This window comes from Scomber japonicus, chromosome 1 (assembly GCF_027409825.1).
Source record: "Scomber japonicus isolate fScoJap1 chromosome 1, fScoJap1.pri, whole genome shotgun sequence".
In the NCBI taxonomy this organism is placed as follows: domain Eukaryota; kingdom Metazoa; phylum Chordata; class Actinopteri; order Scombriformes; family Scombridae; genus Scomber; species Scomber japonicus.
Window position 1 is genome coordinate 29577452 of NC_070578.1, and position 16819 is coordinate 29594270.

General features: G+C 40.9%; 1 protein-coding gene across 1 annotated transcript in view; it reads right to left on the reverse strand.

Moving 5' to 3' along the window:
- fbn1 (fibrillin 1) overlaps window positions 1-16819 on the reverse strand; it is a 60518-nt gene that overhangs the window by 33552 nt on the left and 10147 nt on the right. The window contains exons 7-27 of the mRNA XM_053323294.1: window positions 14277-14474; window positions 13183-13308; window positions 11929-12054; window positions 10588-10740; window positions 10226-10492; window positions 9477-9629; window positions 9263-9382; window positions 9015-9140; window positions 7984-8106; window positions 6710-6832; window positions 5555-5707; window positions 4932-4985; window positions 4674-4799; window positions 4435-4560; window positions 4193-4312; window positions 3666-3803; window positions 3524-3574; window positions 3286-3411; window positions 2927-3154; window positions 2713-2838; window positions 1302-1430 (exon numbers count right to left, since the gene is read on the reverse strand). Coding sequence (XP_053179269.1) covers window positions 1302-1430; window positions 2713-2838; window positions 2927-3154; window positions 3286-3411; window positions 3524-3574; window positions 3666-3803; window positions 4193-4312; window positions 4435-4560; window positions 4674-4799; window positions 4932-4985; window positions 5555-5707; window positions 6710-6832; window positions 7984-8106; window positions 9015-9140; window positions 9263-9382; window positions 9477-9629; window positions 10226-10492; window positions 10588-10740; window positions 11929-12054; window positions 13183-13308; window positions 14277-14474 — 2892 coding nt within the window. The remainder of the gene's footprint in view (window positions 1-1301; window positions 1431-2712; window positions 2839-2926; window positions 3155-3285; window positions 3412-3523; window positions 3575-3665; window positions 3804-4192; window positions 4313-4434; window positions 4561-4673; window positions 4800-4931; window positions 4986-5554; window positions 5708-6709; window positions 6833-7983; window positions 8107-9014; window positions 9141-9262; window positions 9383-9476; window positions 9630-10225; window positions 10493-10587; window positions 10741-11928; window positions 12055-13182; window positions 13309-14276; window positions 14475-16819) is intronic.

The following is a 16819-nucleotide window of genomic DNA, read 5'->3' on the forward strand; positions in this document are numbered from 1 at the left end:
AATCTGTGGCTGGCAGTTACTTTAAGGACAGGACTGACAGTGACATAAATTATGTGTTTGATAAAAATGTGTATAATTCAGTACTTTATGGTTTGTTTGTTAGCCTCTTAATCCAGTTAGGACCAACCATTTAGGATTACAACCCTGCCCCACATTTCCAGTCCTGCATGCTATTTTTGCCACAGCATGTGAGTAACTGTCGTCTCGCCAGTTCTACTCTGATGACGGCTTTATGCCAACATAAGTATTGAGACACACCATTTTGTGTGTATGATTTCTCCCAAGAATTTTAATCAAATGACGTTGAAGGCAAACCAGAACAGAAATAGAGCATTAAGTATTTTTACAGATGGCAGAACATTTAAGACTTGTAGTTGCATATAAAATCATGCTGCTGGGCAGCTGATTGTGTGTCCCTTGCATGAAGGTCAAGTATGTAATAAAGAACAATTATCTTTAAGACTTTCTGGAGCCATTTTGTGAGGCGATTGTGACAAGAGACTAGACCCTTTCATCACCCCAAAGGGGTTTAAATATAGTCAGTTAAACCTCTCTCTAAACTTCTCTCTCTCTCTCTCTCTCTCTCTCTCTTTCTCTCTCTCACACACACACACACACACACACACACACACACACACACACACACACACACACATACACACACACACACACACACACAAACACACACACACACACACACACACACACACACACACGCACATACACACACACACACAAATGGACACAGCCTGAAATTTTCAGATTACATCAGCCATCTAAACAGTGAGTTCCAGGTCTGGCATGTTAGTCTAAGCACCTCATCCAGAGCTTATGGCCAAAGAGGGAGCCTGGGGTTATGAGGCAGGAACTTCCCCACACTTAGGCCTTGTTGAAACTGCCGGCCCAAATCTGTTTTTTGGCATATCCAGATTGATTTTAGAAAGCATGGACAGCAAAAAAACGCATGAAATGCAATTTTTGCAAATGGAATCCAAGCCAAATTTGGAGGTGGTTTGAAATGCGATTCCAATCAGATTTTTACAGATGCGTCCTGACACTCTGACCGCTCAAATCGGATTTAAAAGTGTCTTTTGTGTCACTAGTGATGCAACACATAATGATGATGTCAAATCCAGAGTAATGAAAATGCATCAGGAAGCCGAGAAAGGGTCCATCAGCAGTCTTGCTGACCTACACGAGGCACCCACTTTACAACGTACCATAACGGCATGCTAAAGCTAGAGAGGTAATTTAGTGTATATGTGTTTGCAAATGTTTGTGTGGGAGGATTCATCACTCACCCATGCAGTTTTTCATCATCATGAAGCCACTCTCATATCCTTCAAAGCACTCGCATTCAAAATCTCCTGCTGTGTTGACACACCTGCCCTGTCCACACAGGTCCGGAGAGATGTGGCACTCGTCGATGTCTAGAAGGGAGGAATGCCACAATATTCAGGAAGGTAGAACAGCAAGGTAAGAAGGTAGAGTAAATAAATAAAATAAAGTACATCTTTTCATTACATTCACACATGCAGTCATTTGGTGAGTTCTCTGTATTCACAAAATAAATAAAATCAAAAATCAAAATCAATATAAGATATAGAAACATTTGTTTTGATGATTTTCAAAACAGTTACAAAGTAATTTTCACAGAAGTGAGTAATAGATCATTAAAATAATTAGTAAAAGCAATAAAGCTTGGGTATGAAATAAGACAAACAAAACATTAAAGTCAAAAATATTTTACACAAGTTTAAACAAGCAAGAAAAAATGGGGTTAGGGGTTGAATTTAAGGATGATGCAAATGTGGGCAGCCTAAGCTGTTAAAACAGCTCCTGGTTTTAATTTACATTTTGGAACACTCAACAGCAACCTGTACTAAGGTTTGGGGCCGGGATCTCATCATATGGGGTTAAAATGTCCCAGATATCACTTACTCATGACGAACATATACATTATTTCAGAAAAAAGCTGTGGCACTGGCATTTAAAGCTAAAATGATGTACAGTATGCATGTTTCAACAGAGCAATAATGTAGCTTACCAGACTACAGGGACCAGCTCCAACAAGCCCAAAGCAGCCAGACTCCCATTAGACTCAATGAGCTGGATGTAGGCAATAGCTTTATACTACTTTACTGTAATTAGTGTTGGCAGAGAGATTCAGAAGGAGGACTGATGAGGAACGACTAGACAGTGGAGCTATGCCATTGTCATAGTTGATTTTGAACAAGCACATGGGATAAAAATAAAAGCTAACATACATGTAGCTAGCTAAAATCTAGTCTTCATTAAGGTAGCCATTGCACAGTTTATGAACTGTGATTTAATTACCAGTAAGGCTGCACCTAATTGATCATTTTCATTACTGCTTAATATATTGATTATTGTTCTGTTAATCCATTTCGTGTTTACTCTTGCTAGAAAATAGTAAAATATGCTCACAAATATGCTTACAATTACCCAGTGCTATAAATGGCATCTTCCAATTGTTGTTGTTTTGTTCAACCAAATGCCGAAAGCCCCAAATATATTCAATATGCAATAATATAAAAAGAAAAGTGGCTAATTCTCACATTTGCAAATCTGGGACCAACAAATATGTGCTTAATTAATAACACAAACCATTAATCAAGTTTCAAAATTGCTCCTAAAACATTTTCTTTCTATGAGCTATTCAGTTCATGGACTAATTACTTCAGTACTCACCAGTGCAATTCCTTTCATCTGAGTCCAGAGCATATCCATTATCACAGCGACACCGGAAGCTGCCAATGGTGTTTCTGCATCTCCCATTTGAGCACAAGGTGTTTATCATTCGACATTCATTTATATCTGGCAGAGAGAAAGGATGTGTTTTTTATATAATATGTACAGTATAACATCTCGGACGATCGATGCAAACTATGGACAGCTCAGTTACCTTTGAGGAAGGGCCTGCCGTTGATGAAGTCACCCCTGTGGGAGAAGCCAGGTCCACGAGGACAGAGCTGGGCGTACTCTGGAGTGCCCTTTTCTGGACACTCGTCACACTCGGGGCCCCAAGCCACACCCACTGAGCAACAACAGGCATCCACACGGTGTTTCCCTGGGACAGGAGCACCACAACGCTCATCCTCATGGGTCAGATAGCACTGCTCAGTACGCAGATCTGGAAGACACAGACAAATCTTTTACAACAATTTGATATGAGAATATAATGTAGATACATTCAAACATGACATTATGAAAGCATAATGACATCAATACAGTCACACATTGACATAAATTTACAGTACCCACCAATGCACATCCTGCCGCTGACATCAACAGTCATTCCTGGAGGGCACTGGCAGAAGAAGGAGCCTTGTGTGTTGATGCACTTGCCGTTGATACACACTCCAGGAAACACTTGGCACTCATCCACATCTGCCAGTCAGCAGAGATAAAACAAAGCTCCATCAGTTTACATTATGCACTTTACAGGCATGAAATTCAAATCTGAATTTCCTGGTCAACAATGCATCAACGCAGATCTCACCTTCACAGACATTGCCCTTGACTCTAGCGAAGCCCTTACCACAGATTGGATCTGAGAAAGACACAACAGTATTTCAGATGAAAATGTGGTTCACTAAAAAGTAAAGTGTTGACCTACTCGACATCAGCACCTCCTGTCTCACCTTTTTCACATTTGGCACATGGGCTGTTCCAGGCTTCTCCCAGTGTGGCACAGCAATGAGACTTCAGTGTAGCCCCGTTTATGTTGACCTCACAGCGATTATTGATCATCTTCAGCCAACAGGTACTCTTGGTAGTCTCTGTTTCATCAAACAACCAGTTATAAGATATTCAGTGATGCATGACTGAAGTGAAGAAGTGAACATACAGTATAAGACAAGAGGAGCTGGTTTGGTAGTCAGTAAGTGTTAATTGATACAACATTTCAGTACTTCCTTTGTTAACCATATCTTTCTATCTACACATAACCATTGTTGGTCTACAATTGCAGTTTCAGTACAGTTTAATTTTTGAAGCAAATTCTTCTCACATTTCTTGTCAAATCTTTTGTCAACAATAGTTCCAAATATGAATGAACAAAAAGTTCATAATAGTATTCTTTCATATTTTCATGATATTTATTAAGCTAAACATTTTTCCCCAGGTGCTATAATTGTTATCAAAGTCAAACAACACACTGCTCACTTACCAATGCACTCTAGTCCAGTATTGTCCAGTGAACTGCCCATCGAACACAAACACACAAATGACCCTTGGCTGTTCCTACATTCTCCATTTATACATGGGCTAGAATCACACTCATTCACATCTGTGGGAAACAAAAAACTTTTTTTTTCAAATAATCCATCATTTATAAATCCAAGGTAATAGATAGAGTATGTGCAGTGATTAGAGAAGGAGATTGTACAACACAATGAAAGTGCCTCTGACCTTCGCAGACATCCGTCTCAGAATCAAAGCGGTATCCTTTGGGACACTGACAAGTGAAACTGCCTGGTGTGTTCCTGCACAGACCATTTTCACACAGACGCCTGTTCATCAGACACTCATCAATATCTGAGGAAAAACACAGACAGCCATGGGGTCTTTACTCACACTGGCTTTTGATTCATGGTGGTATACTTTACATTTTCCAAGATGCTGAGGGCATTACAAAGCAGTTCACCTACCAATACAGTTTTTGCCTGTCAGGTCTACCTCAAAGCCTTCATTGCAGGTGCATTTGTATGTCCTCAGCATATTCTCACACACTCCATTCTGGCAGATGTCAGGGTCGAGGGCACACTCGTTAATATCTGAGAAAGCAAATATTAACCTGTTGAACATCATCAGGGTAGGAAAAACCCTCAGAAATAACATTCTTTAATTTATGTGGTCCTGTTTATCCTGCATAGTTTACACATTACACACATGCATGCATGCGTTACCTCTTCCATCGCCGGTTATGCCAATACCATTAGGGCACAAAGCCAGGAACTCAGCTGCAAAAAAAGAAAGCACATAAACAGCACAGTTTGGTTGATAAAAAAGAAGAAATACCAGTGTTTGAGAAAATCCAAGAAATCTCAAAGTACGACATTTAATACCATATCATTATCCATTTCCGTGCTTTCTCATTTAGCCTACATGTATATAAAACCACCTCTTTAATGTGGTGCAGCTCTGGCATCTTTTGACATAGAAACTTTAATTGGCAGGGTTAATGAGAAGTGACTGAGTGATTGAGTGTGTGTGTGTGTGTGTGTGTGTGTGTGTGTGTGTGTGTGTGTGTGTGTGTGTGTGTGTGTGTGTGTGTGTGTGTGGAGGCAGCCAGTGTCTCATAACTGTAGCTATCTTTGTAAAACAACTTCATCACCACTATTATGTAATTTATGGAATCCAAGTTGGTATGTCAGAGCCGACAAAGTGTTTGATCTGGTCATCCTGGCTTTGATAAGTATTAAACACAAACTGTGTGTGTGTGTGAGTTTGTTTGTGTGAGTGTATGTGTGTCAGGCAGCAGGAGGTGGCTCCATATGTGTTAAGGGTGGAGTGATTTGAATATTCGTACCAGAGCTTTGTGGTGGGCAAGGTTGGCACGGCTCTCCGTAGGCGTACTCTGTGCTGGCACAGCAGCATTCAGACTTGGTCACAGCTCCAAATAAAGGCCTAACACACTGCCCTCGCTTGTAGCCACCATAACACGAACTCCGCATATGTGTGTCTGTTTCATATGGACAAAAAAAGACAAACAGAGTGTATGAGAATCAGATACGAATCAAGAGATCTTGGAAGAGTCTCAGGACAGAGCGAAAAAGGGTAGGGGAGGAGAGAGTCCGGAGCTCTAATAAACAACAACACTGGCAAAACAAACGGTTTCTCTCTCTCCATAATATCCAGGGATTTGAAGCATTCTCCTGCACTGATATCATCCTGACGAAAACTCACCCAGACTGAACAACAGCATTTCAACACTTTTCACACAATACACAAAGAAATGTCATTTAGGGGAATGTAGGAATGTTGAAAAATAAAGGCATAAACAGATCTGCTCTCCATGTGCCAGTCAAGGAGGACTGGAGCACAGGAAGGAAAAAGTAAAGGACACAAGAAGGACATGATCACAAGTAATATCAAAAACCAATATTGATCAACACATGCTCTCTATTGATTGTGACTTCACTATAGATGGTGAGCATGTATCTATATTCTAGTTCTAGTTCTATTCTAATTCTAGTTTTGCTTATTTTATCCCTGAATTGGAAAATGTATACTGGTTAAAAGACAGGTGTGACTAATCAGTCTTGAAAGGATGCTAACTCTGTGCTTTGAAAGTAGGACAAACATATATTGATAAAATGCTTTGTCCAAGTATACCTGGGTGAGACAGGAGTACAGTATGGTAGCCTGCACGGGTTGTGCTCATAGGAAAACACAATCTTCTTCACAAAAGACTAAAAAGAACTAAATATTGGTGGACATTTTATGGTTATCTTCTCTGTGTTGTTGCAGAAAAAACACATGCTGGACACACACAAGATGATCACTTTTGTTCCCTTCAGTAACTCCTGAAACAAAATGCATGCCTACATAGCTACCAGTACTGCACACCTCTAAGAGGATGTTACTCCTGAGCAGAGATTAGAGAGAGACCACTGTTTGCATGGTATCCAAAAGTGAACAAATGGACCATTCCTGAAAATAGACAGCTGTTACAGTTACTTACCAACACAGACCCGCCCATCAAGGCCCACCGCCATTCCAGCCATACACTCACAACGGAAAGACCCCTCTGTGTTGACGCAGTGACCGTTCATACACATGCCTGGAGTCTCACATTCATCAATGTCTAGAGGAAGATAGTCAAGCACAAGGATTCAGGATGTTAGATTATATTACACACTCTGGAAATCATTTCATTACACACGCTCCTTCTGCAAGCGAAAATTATTCAAATACATAAATTCCCAGCTAAAGAAGTCCTTAGGTATTTGATTCATCGTAAAGTGGAGCAAAAGTTTCAGTTTTATGACCTCACCTAAGAAAACACATTTCCCTGTGCATTTCAATAATTATCATAATGAGTGTAAACAATAACATGGCATGAAAGCACATGTGTGTGTTTGAGTGTGTGTGTGTGTGTGTGTGTGTGTGCTCTCTATCTGGGTGTGTAGGGGGACAGAGACATTTTCCTCGACTGCAGATAGAGACAATGAGGCTCCAGGGCCCCTTCAGACTACACATTTCATTAATGATTGCATACATCAGCACACTTCACCCACACCCTGCTCGTCTATTTATTTATTTAGCTATGACTTAACCGGGTCAGAGTCTCTGAGACCAAACGTCTGTATCCGAAGGCACATGGAACAAAATGGCTGCAGGATTCACACAGATTTCGTTAGGGGGGGGGGGGCATTGGTTGTCTAAATTGACCTTTGTGGTATCTATTTTAATCATTATATTAATTTATCATGTTCTGTTTGATTTTTGGTTACATACAGCATCTGATAATGGAAATATACAGTTAAATGATTGCTTAATACTGCATGAGACTCATGAGTCAGATGTCAAGTGGTAAAGGTTTAACTTTAACCTGAAATACATTTCAAAGTTTTCTAATCAAAGCCTCATCTGACATGTTTTGTCAGTTTTATGAGAAGCCCAAATCTCCTTTCTCCTTGCACTGAACATGTTTAGGGAAAGCTGACTGCTATTGGATGTCAGAACAGGCGGGCCCCAACTATCCCCATGTCCAGCTGGCCTGCCAGGATACTGAGGGATTTTTCCAAGGCTTTTAGGGGGATTTTTACCCTGTGTGCTAAGACTCACATAAAGAAATACTAACATGCCAGAGCAGTAGCCAACTTCCAAACTAGCTGAAAAAAAAGTCAAAATAACAATCGGCTCAAATTGATGGTGATGCAGCCAGTGAATAGGAGAACGTATAGATGTGATTAAAATGATCTGATGATGGAGCAAGTTTTCTGACAAACATACCTACACACATGCGTCCACTGTTGTCAAGCAGGAAGCCAGATTTACAGATGCATTTAAAGCTGCCATCATCGTTGATACACAGTCCGTTGAGGCACATGTTCCTGATGAGACACTCATCCTGGTCTGTGGATGAACAGAAACAAATCGATGGATTTAAATGCTCTTAAGGAAGTCCTACTGCTTAAAGACCAAACTGGTGGTTTTGTAAAGTTAAGTCAATAAACAACAAATAGCAAATACTTCACTGACCAGAGATAAACTATATTTTAGTTTATTTCAGTCTCTCTTGACAGTCAGACTTACATAGAACTTGCTTTCGTCAAAGTCACATTGTTGTTGTTTGAGACTATTTTCATAACCCTGCTTGGTAAAGGACACTCATACACTAGCGAATTGATAGCTGATTGCCAAATCACTACATTTCTGCTATTAATGCTGTCAGAAAATCAACCACAGAAAACAAACACTAAGCAAACATAAATATCAGGATATTTTATCTTGTTTAAATGTTGCTTTTGAGCAGTCAATTGTTAAATATTAGATCGAAGTAAACAACCGGTGGAGATTTCAGAACACTCCGTGCTTAAAACTTCATTATAATGTGTCTATAGCGTTGACAAAAAAATATAAATGCGACAAAACGTTCCTTGTGATGGATGACTTATTAGAGCATGTTTCAAGACTCTGCTTGTTAATTTTTATAGCATTCAGAAATGAATGGAAACAAATGGATGCCTGCAAGGTAGGAAGTAAATATTAATAACAGTCCTGGAGTCCTTTGGAAAAAGGTTTTTAGAAATATAAAATATACATATTTCGTAGTTAATGGCCTGTAACACACAAAACCACCAGCGCAGTCTTTTAATATCCTGTGTCTAAAAGCACATGCCTCCTTCAGGCATTGGTTTTAAATCACCACCTCTAAAATATCCACGGTCCATTAAACATAAATATTACACATACTGTGTTCAATACAGAAAACTACACTTTAAATGTGTCTCCATAAATATAGATGTCTGAACTTGACAGACCTTGACAGTTTTTGCCATCTGCTGAGATCTCAAATCCAGCGTTGCAGACGCAGTGGAAGCTTCCCTCAGTGTTCACACAGCGCCCATTGTTGCAGATGCGACCATTGGCCACACACTCATCCAAATCTGGCAGAAACAAATAGATAGAAAACAGTAAACACATACATCATCTTGGTGTGTGTGTGTGTGTGTGTGTGTGTGTGTGTGTGTGTATGAGTGTGTAATCAGTCTGTGTGTGTGTGTGTCACCTCGACACTCTGTCCTAGTTGCAGTGGTCTGGAATCCAGCAGGACACTGACAGATGTAGGACCCAGGGGTGTTCACACACTCTCCATGTGCACACGGGCTTCTATCACATTCATCCTCATCTGAAGTAAAAAACATGGAGCTCATAAACTGCCTTTATCTTCATGTGCTTCCAAACTGGCTCTTGAGAAAGGCCCCCAATCTCCAGTAACTTACCGATGCACTCTCCCCTTCCGTCCAACTTGAAGCCCATGTTGCACTCACAGCGGTAACCAATGCCAGGCATGGGGATGCACCTGCCATTCAGGCAGAGGTTGCGGTACGCCTGACACATGTTGGTGATATTCTGGGTTTGGATTATAACTGGACCTGATAGAAACATTCACACATACTATATATTATCAGTGAATCGTAAAATGCCACAATAAAAAAGAAAATAGAATAAAAAGAAAGTATGAACAGAATATTCCTTTAGTAACAGAATGACTGAATGGAATTAAGTATATCATCTTAATATTTGTTTTAACAGAAATGCTAGATACTGATATTATTACCTTACCTTTTACTAAGGTAAAATAAATCCTTTGAATTGTTTGCACATGACTTATTAAGCTCTTGACAGGGTTGAAACATTTACTGTTACTTTCAGATATGATGTTTTCTGTGTATATTCTCTATATATATTTACAAGCCCTGACTCAGTGCACAATTCAGGTCTTAGTCAACATTTCCCATAATTTACATGTAGCTCGTTAGTTTGAGTTTCGTAATGTGTAGGGTTGTAATTGCTCAAATCTGGGATTGTGGACATGGCAACACAAGGCGAGTGGGTGGTTGAGTATTGTACATCCACTGAGTCAGAAGAAAAAGTGTGACTAATATGGCACAAATTTACTTGAACAACCTGCCCGTGTGGAAGTGTAAGCACGTGAAACAGATACTAGAGAAAGAGAACAGCTGCACACCTGGTGGAGGAGGCTGTATCGGTAATTGTCCCGGAAACTGGCCTGGATATGGGAATTGTCCTGGGATCTGTCCAGGGATTTGTGGTGGAATTTGGCCAGGGACATGTCCTGGACCCTGGATTGGAATTTGACCAGGAATGACTCCAGGTCCTTGACCAGGAGTTAGACCAGGAAATGGAACTGGGTAGATACCGGGTAGGTCGGGACCCCCTGGAACACGACCTCCAGTCGTATCAGGCATCTGGATGCACAGTTTCTGGTGCTCTTCTAAAATGAGTATGTGTAAAAGAGTTAGCTGTTTATTGAGACATGGAGAAACATAGATACAAGCAAGAAATTGCAAGCAATGTAAGTGACCCCACCTGTTCCACGAATGGGGCACATTTCAGGGGCGGACCCATCTGACCAGCAGCGCCCACTATCACAGCAGCACTGCATTTTAGTCAACAGCTGCGAGTTTTGGTTGGCGCAGCGCCCGTTCACCAGACTAGCGTAGCAGTACCCACCACGAGCATCTGTGGGAAACAACACAGCCTAAGGTCAGTTGAACTTACTGCAGTGTATGGAATATGACATGTGTTGTCTGCATGTTGAGCAAATTGGCAAGAGTACAATCAAAAAGTGGTCGCTGGGGCTTCAGATTTTCCATCATTTGGAAGATGGAAGCCACTTCCAATAGTCATAACTTCCTATTTATGAGAACCTTTCCTACATCCTGCAGTTTCTGGCACAGTGCACCAGCATGACTAATGCTCAGGTTCCCTATTAACATAAATATATCATGTCTTGTTTCACACCCAGTCCATCCAGCGTATTCACATGGTGAAACTGACAGGCTCCGCTAATGATTGCTTAGTTAAGTTCGACAAAATGTCAGGCAAGCGCAGCGTTGGTTGGAGGAAAAACAGTTGGGCTCTTGAGGGGCCAGAGTGGCTGTTCCTACGTGGAGTGTTGCTGCATGGGAAACAGACTAAAATGTTTGGCACAACAGTTTTTCTGGAGCGAAAAACTCAGACATTCCTTCCTCACAAACATCCTCTCCTGGGGGGGTAATGTGAGCGTGAGTTTGCGTATGTTTGTGTGTGTGTGGATACATGCACGTTAATATGTGCGCGTACTTCTAATGGACCATTCTGACCCAAATTCCTCCCTGGTCTGTTTTGGGTCAAACTGAGCTGAACCTGCAGGCTTTACAGGCTTTTCTAGTGATCGTGTGTATGTCTGCATGTGCACACTGGAGTGTTCACTGATACACATGCAAACACTTCACTGTTCACACAGACTGACAGACACACTCACACACGCACTTCACTTCCTCCAATCATGATGTCGAAAAACAAGTCACTTAAGTGAGTAAAAATGGGCTTGACACACAAGATCAGTCCACTTTGCTTCTCTCATCACCTCCCCTCCTCCGTTTGAAGAAAATATAGCTCATTGTTGTGGAACTAGAAACAAGCAAGTGACTACTGACCTAAATTCTACCAGCTGGAACATTGGACCCATTTCAGTTCTTTCTGCTTTCAGTGCCAGGCAAAGAGGGAGAAGAATCAAAATGGGGCGGAAAAGTGGAAAGAGAATGGGGCGGCACCTTTTTTGCTCAAATGCTTTGTCTCATATTTTTTATCCACCCTAGTAACAATTAAGCAAAGTCAATAGAAAACAGTCAATTATCCTTTGGAGGAATGTGATAAAGGACTCACCTATACACCTGGACCCGTCCACTGAGGTGTAATATCCCTGGGGACACTTGCAGAAGTAACTGCCAACAGTATTAGAGCATTCGCCTACACTGCAGAGGCCTGGGATGTTTGAACACTCGTCCAGATCTACATGAGAGCAGAGGAAAAGAAAGGAAAGAAGAGGAAAATAATTTATTTCTCATTTTCATCTCTCAATTCCCTCTTGTTTCTTTGTTACCATTTAGTTCTCTATTGATCTTACGCCTCTAAAAACTGCAGAATAATCGTAACTGTCGATTGAAGTGATTAAACTGGAAACTAATTTGAAACGTGAATGTCTGTCAGAGTGACTAGAGCATGTGTTGGCAAGGACATTGGAAATAAGACAATGTCACAGGATATTAAATCCAGGAGTCTCAGTAGCTGCTCTTCTGTTAGCACCGTTAACCACCAAGTGCACATCATCAGGCACAATATAGTGTAACGCAGACCCGTTTAAATCGTCTTTTACACAGTCCAGAAGTTTTCCGACAATTATTTCTGGGCATTAAATAGCACATATTTTACTCTTCAAATGAATGCCACAAAAACCCTGCTCAGTCTGTTTCACTAAATTCCAGCCCAGAGTTAAACTTGGTCTGGAAATTGTCATATTCATGTCTTAATGAGCCAATATTTTTCAGTTAAACTGTAGGTCTTTATTTTGGGAGAACAGAAGTGATGCTGAGAGAAGGATTTTATTAAAGATTTTACAAGTCAGAAACATAATAAGAAATTATTGAGTCTTTCTGCATCCTTAATTATAAAGTAGAAAATAAGTGATTAACAAATGTGATTTAACAATTCATAAAGCCACTCACAAGTTGACAATTACACACCCCAGCTCTTTCCAAAACTACATGTGGCTGTAATCTTCATTAACGTACCTGGCTGAGAAGCTGTTACATTTTTCAGCATTTCATTCAAGCCTCACAATTAAGTGTCATAATAAGATTAGTTTGGATAAAATTACTGAGTGCTGCCCTGGTTTAATTAAACATATTTTAAGGGATGGCAGAGGGACTTATGTGTGGTCTTTACCCACAAAGTAATAATCAGTATACCACGACTGAAGTGAAGTAAACCACGACCCGACGGATGTGGCTCCTAACTCTACTTTCACGTTGTTAATTAAGCTTTTAACTTAAATATTTTTGTCTACTCTGTCATTCAAACTAACACTGAAAGTCAGACACTTCACAGTTTTACTATGACTGCTCCAGACTTGATTCTTACCTTCACATTTCTGTGAGATCTCATTGAACTTGTGCCCAGCGGGGCATTTACATTCAAAGGATCCCACTGTGTTGATACAGTTTCCTCCTGCACAGATGCCAGGGATGGCCTGGCACTCATCCACATCTATACATACAGAGCATATGGTTAATACTGACCCTCACACCCACAAACACACACTCTTTTCATCTGAAAAACAAAAAAAATGACACAGAGATGCTAAAGTAAACTCAGCATATGGACAAGAAGGCAACACACAGACTAACATTACCACACAAATCTGCACCCGCCTGGATGTGCATAGATTGACATTGGGTCTGTTTTAACAGTCTGGCTCTGACTTTCCTGCGATCAACAGTGACAAGGGAAAAGAGAGGGAGAGAAAGGAATGTCTCCTGCAGGAGGAACAGAAATTGAAGCCAAGTCAACCAAGGAAGAGATAGAAAGATTGAGGAAAATACAGAAAGGTCTACAGTCAAACAGATGGATATGGTTGTGAGAACATAGTGACTAACCTATATGACAAAGTAATTTTGTGATTTATATTTACCATTGAATTCAGCCTATTTAACAAATTTGACAGATTAAAATGTAGTTCTCATGCTGAAAACCTCCAGGAGGCTGTGACCTGATGCAGCCTCAGAGTACTCTATGTTCCTCTGGGTCCTGGCTCAGGTCCGCATCCCCTGCAGTGGTTCTGATGTTGTTGGGTCTGGAGCAGGCAGGCAGAGGGCCGTCTTACCAGAAATGAGCTCTCCCACGTGGCACCGCCACTGACCCGTGTTACTGACTCTGACAGTCCCGCCACAGCGGGTGTCTGCGGGCATTCCATACACATGTGGGAGGCACTGCCACCCACCCCAATTTAACCCAATTAGAACTAATCCTCTGGAGAGGGGATGTTGGGTAGAGATGAGGGGATGACAGAGGGAGAGGGGTGAAGGCAGACAAGGAGGGAGAAGGAGTTAAAATAGGCAGAGAGGAGAGAAGCTGCACTTTTCTTGAATATGGCGAGGGGATGGAGAATGACAGATAGAAAAAGAAAAGAGACAAAAACAGAAAAAGAGAAACAGACACGGAGGAACAGACTTTACCTTGGCACGCCCCGGTGCGGTGGTTTGGGATGAACCCTCTACGGCAGGGGTGAGGCTGGGCTGGGCACATCTCACAAGGGTGACCCCACGCCCGTCCCACTGTGGCACAGCACAAAGTCTTTGTGCACACAATGCCTGTGAGCTGGCCTTGACACATCTGGTTATTCACCGAGGCAAAGCACGGCCCAGTGCGGTAGTCTGCAGAGACAAAGCAGGAATGAGTTTATGGGCAAACTTAACTTTGTCTATTTATTTCCAAACTTACACAGTTAAAAAAAGCAAGGTTAGAGCCTGAGAGGGTTGAACACCTTAACAGAAATTTGGAAAACAGTTCTTGATATAAGTGTTTTATGTTTAAGAAATTGTAGAATTGTATATTTTTGAAACATCTTGACCAAAACTGGGATAAATAAAGCTAAAACCAAAGTTGAAAAACCTACATCCTGTACTTGAGTCTGTAAGTGAATAACTGCCTGGCATACGCAAACAGAGACACTCAAATGGAATGTAATTTTGCATGACGTCTACAACTCACTTACACTATATGTGATGAAAGTGCTGCATAGCGGACAGTAACACACTCCATAAAGAATGCATTGTCTGTTCCTGGCATTTTAATGGGTCTGGCTCTCAGGTGCATTGTATGAGCATGTATGTGTGTGTGTGTGTGTGTGTGTGTGTGTGTGTGTGTGTGTGTGTGTGTGTGTGTGTGTTTGTGTGTGTAATACAGGAAAGCAGAGATAGGGAAGTGGTCTGGAAAACCTTTTAAAGTTGTGTGGGCGGCTGTGGAGAGTAATAGACACTAGCAAGAGTAAGCAAGAGCACTCAGACAATGAAAAATCAGTCTGGTGCACATATTATATGATCATCAGTTCTTTAATTATCCATACTATGTTTTTAAGGTGAAATGCAAACTTTTTTTAAGATGTAGAGTGCTGCTCTTTATTATTTTTCTCATGATACACAATCTAGGGAATAGGTCATCATCCCTAAGGCTGGCTGAGGCTGACTGACAAGGCGTGTCTATGAAGCACAGTAGGTGATTTCCACACTAGAATTAAAACTAAATTGCTTATGATAAATATGAGCTCAAGAGTGTGAAGAAAGTCCCTCTGTCGAGATTCTTCATCTCTCCTCCCCTTCAAACTCATTTAAACATCATTCCCCTGATCCCACTGCTTGCATGCATCTATCCCCTCACTTCATCCTTTCTCCAAACACCACTCCTTAAATGCAAACTCCCTACAGATTTTACAAAATCATAGCGTCTTATCAGGTGAAGGATTGGAAGATGGTGAAACAGAGATAGGGACAGAGAGAAAGAGAGAGGGAAAAACTCATCCCTCCCAAAAGAATCTGGACTCGATCCAAAGGCAAAAATCATTTCCACATTTCACGGCAGACAACAGACAGCGAGAGGAAAGAGGCAGACCAGTTCCAACAGCACAGTCGTTTAAAACAAACGAGACATTGTGCGTTTCCCGTGTGGACCGGGGCCCAGCCCAGACCCGTCACGTGCACCACAGCCTCCATGGTCTCTCTGCCTCTGGCACCAGTACTGTGTAAAACAGAACTGGGTCATCTCTCCTCTTTCTCACTCCCTCCTGCTCAGTCTCTACTGGATAACGAATGCTTTCGACTCTTAAGTCTACTCCCTCCTTACAAACGGAGGCAGAAAGTAACTTTAGTATATTAAGTCAGGTACTGTACTCACGTACAGTTGTGAGGTATTGTACTGTACTTTAGTATTCCTTTAGTATTCGTATTTTGTCCAACTTAATATTTTACTCCTAGGGAAATTTTGTATTTCTTAAAATCTATTACTTACAAAGTTACTCATTTGAAGATTACATACCTGTAACATACCTACCTGAAATATGTAATCTAATATAATATATAGAACATAAATATATATAAGAACATACAGAATATAGAACCAGCTGGACCAGATACAACATACTGTAGATGATCGATACTACTTTCATGTCCTATCTGCCAGCTAGACATGAAGCTACAGCCAGCAGCTTAAGAGGAGGAAACAGCTAAGACCGGCTCTGTCCAATAGTAACAAAGTCTGCCTACTACCACCACCTGTAAAACTCACTAATTAACAGGTTATATCTCTTTTGTTTAATCTGTACAAAAACAACACTTTGTGGTTCCAAATGAGGTTATATGTTATTTTTACACTTTTTAGCATAGAGACTGGAAACAGAGGGAAACAGCTAGCATTTCTCTGTCCAAATGTAATAAAGTCTGCTTACAAGCACTTCTAAAACCCACTAATTAAAGCATTGAATCCTGTTTTATCCAAACAAAAAACAAAATGTTAGAGTTTATAGTTTTACATGGGATTACGAGCCATTTTTAAACTTTTCACAAGTTTAATGGTTTGATTGGTGAGCTTTAGAGATAGCCTAAGTATGCAAACGTTGTTACCTTCAGACAGAGCCAGGCTAGCTGTTTCCCCCGTTTCCAGTCTTTATGCTAAGCTAAGCTAACACAACCATCTCCTTACTCTAGATTTATAAATAACAGATATG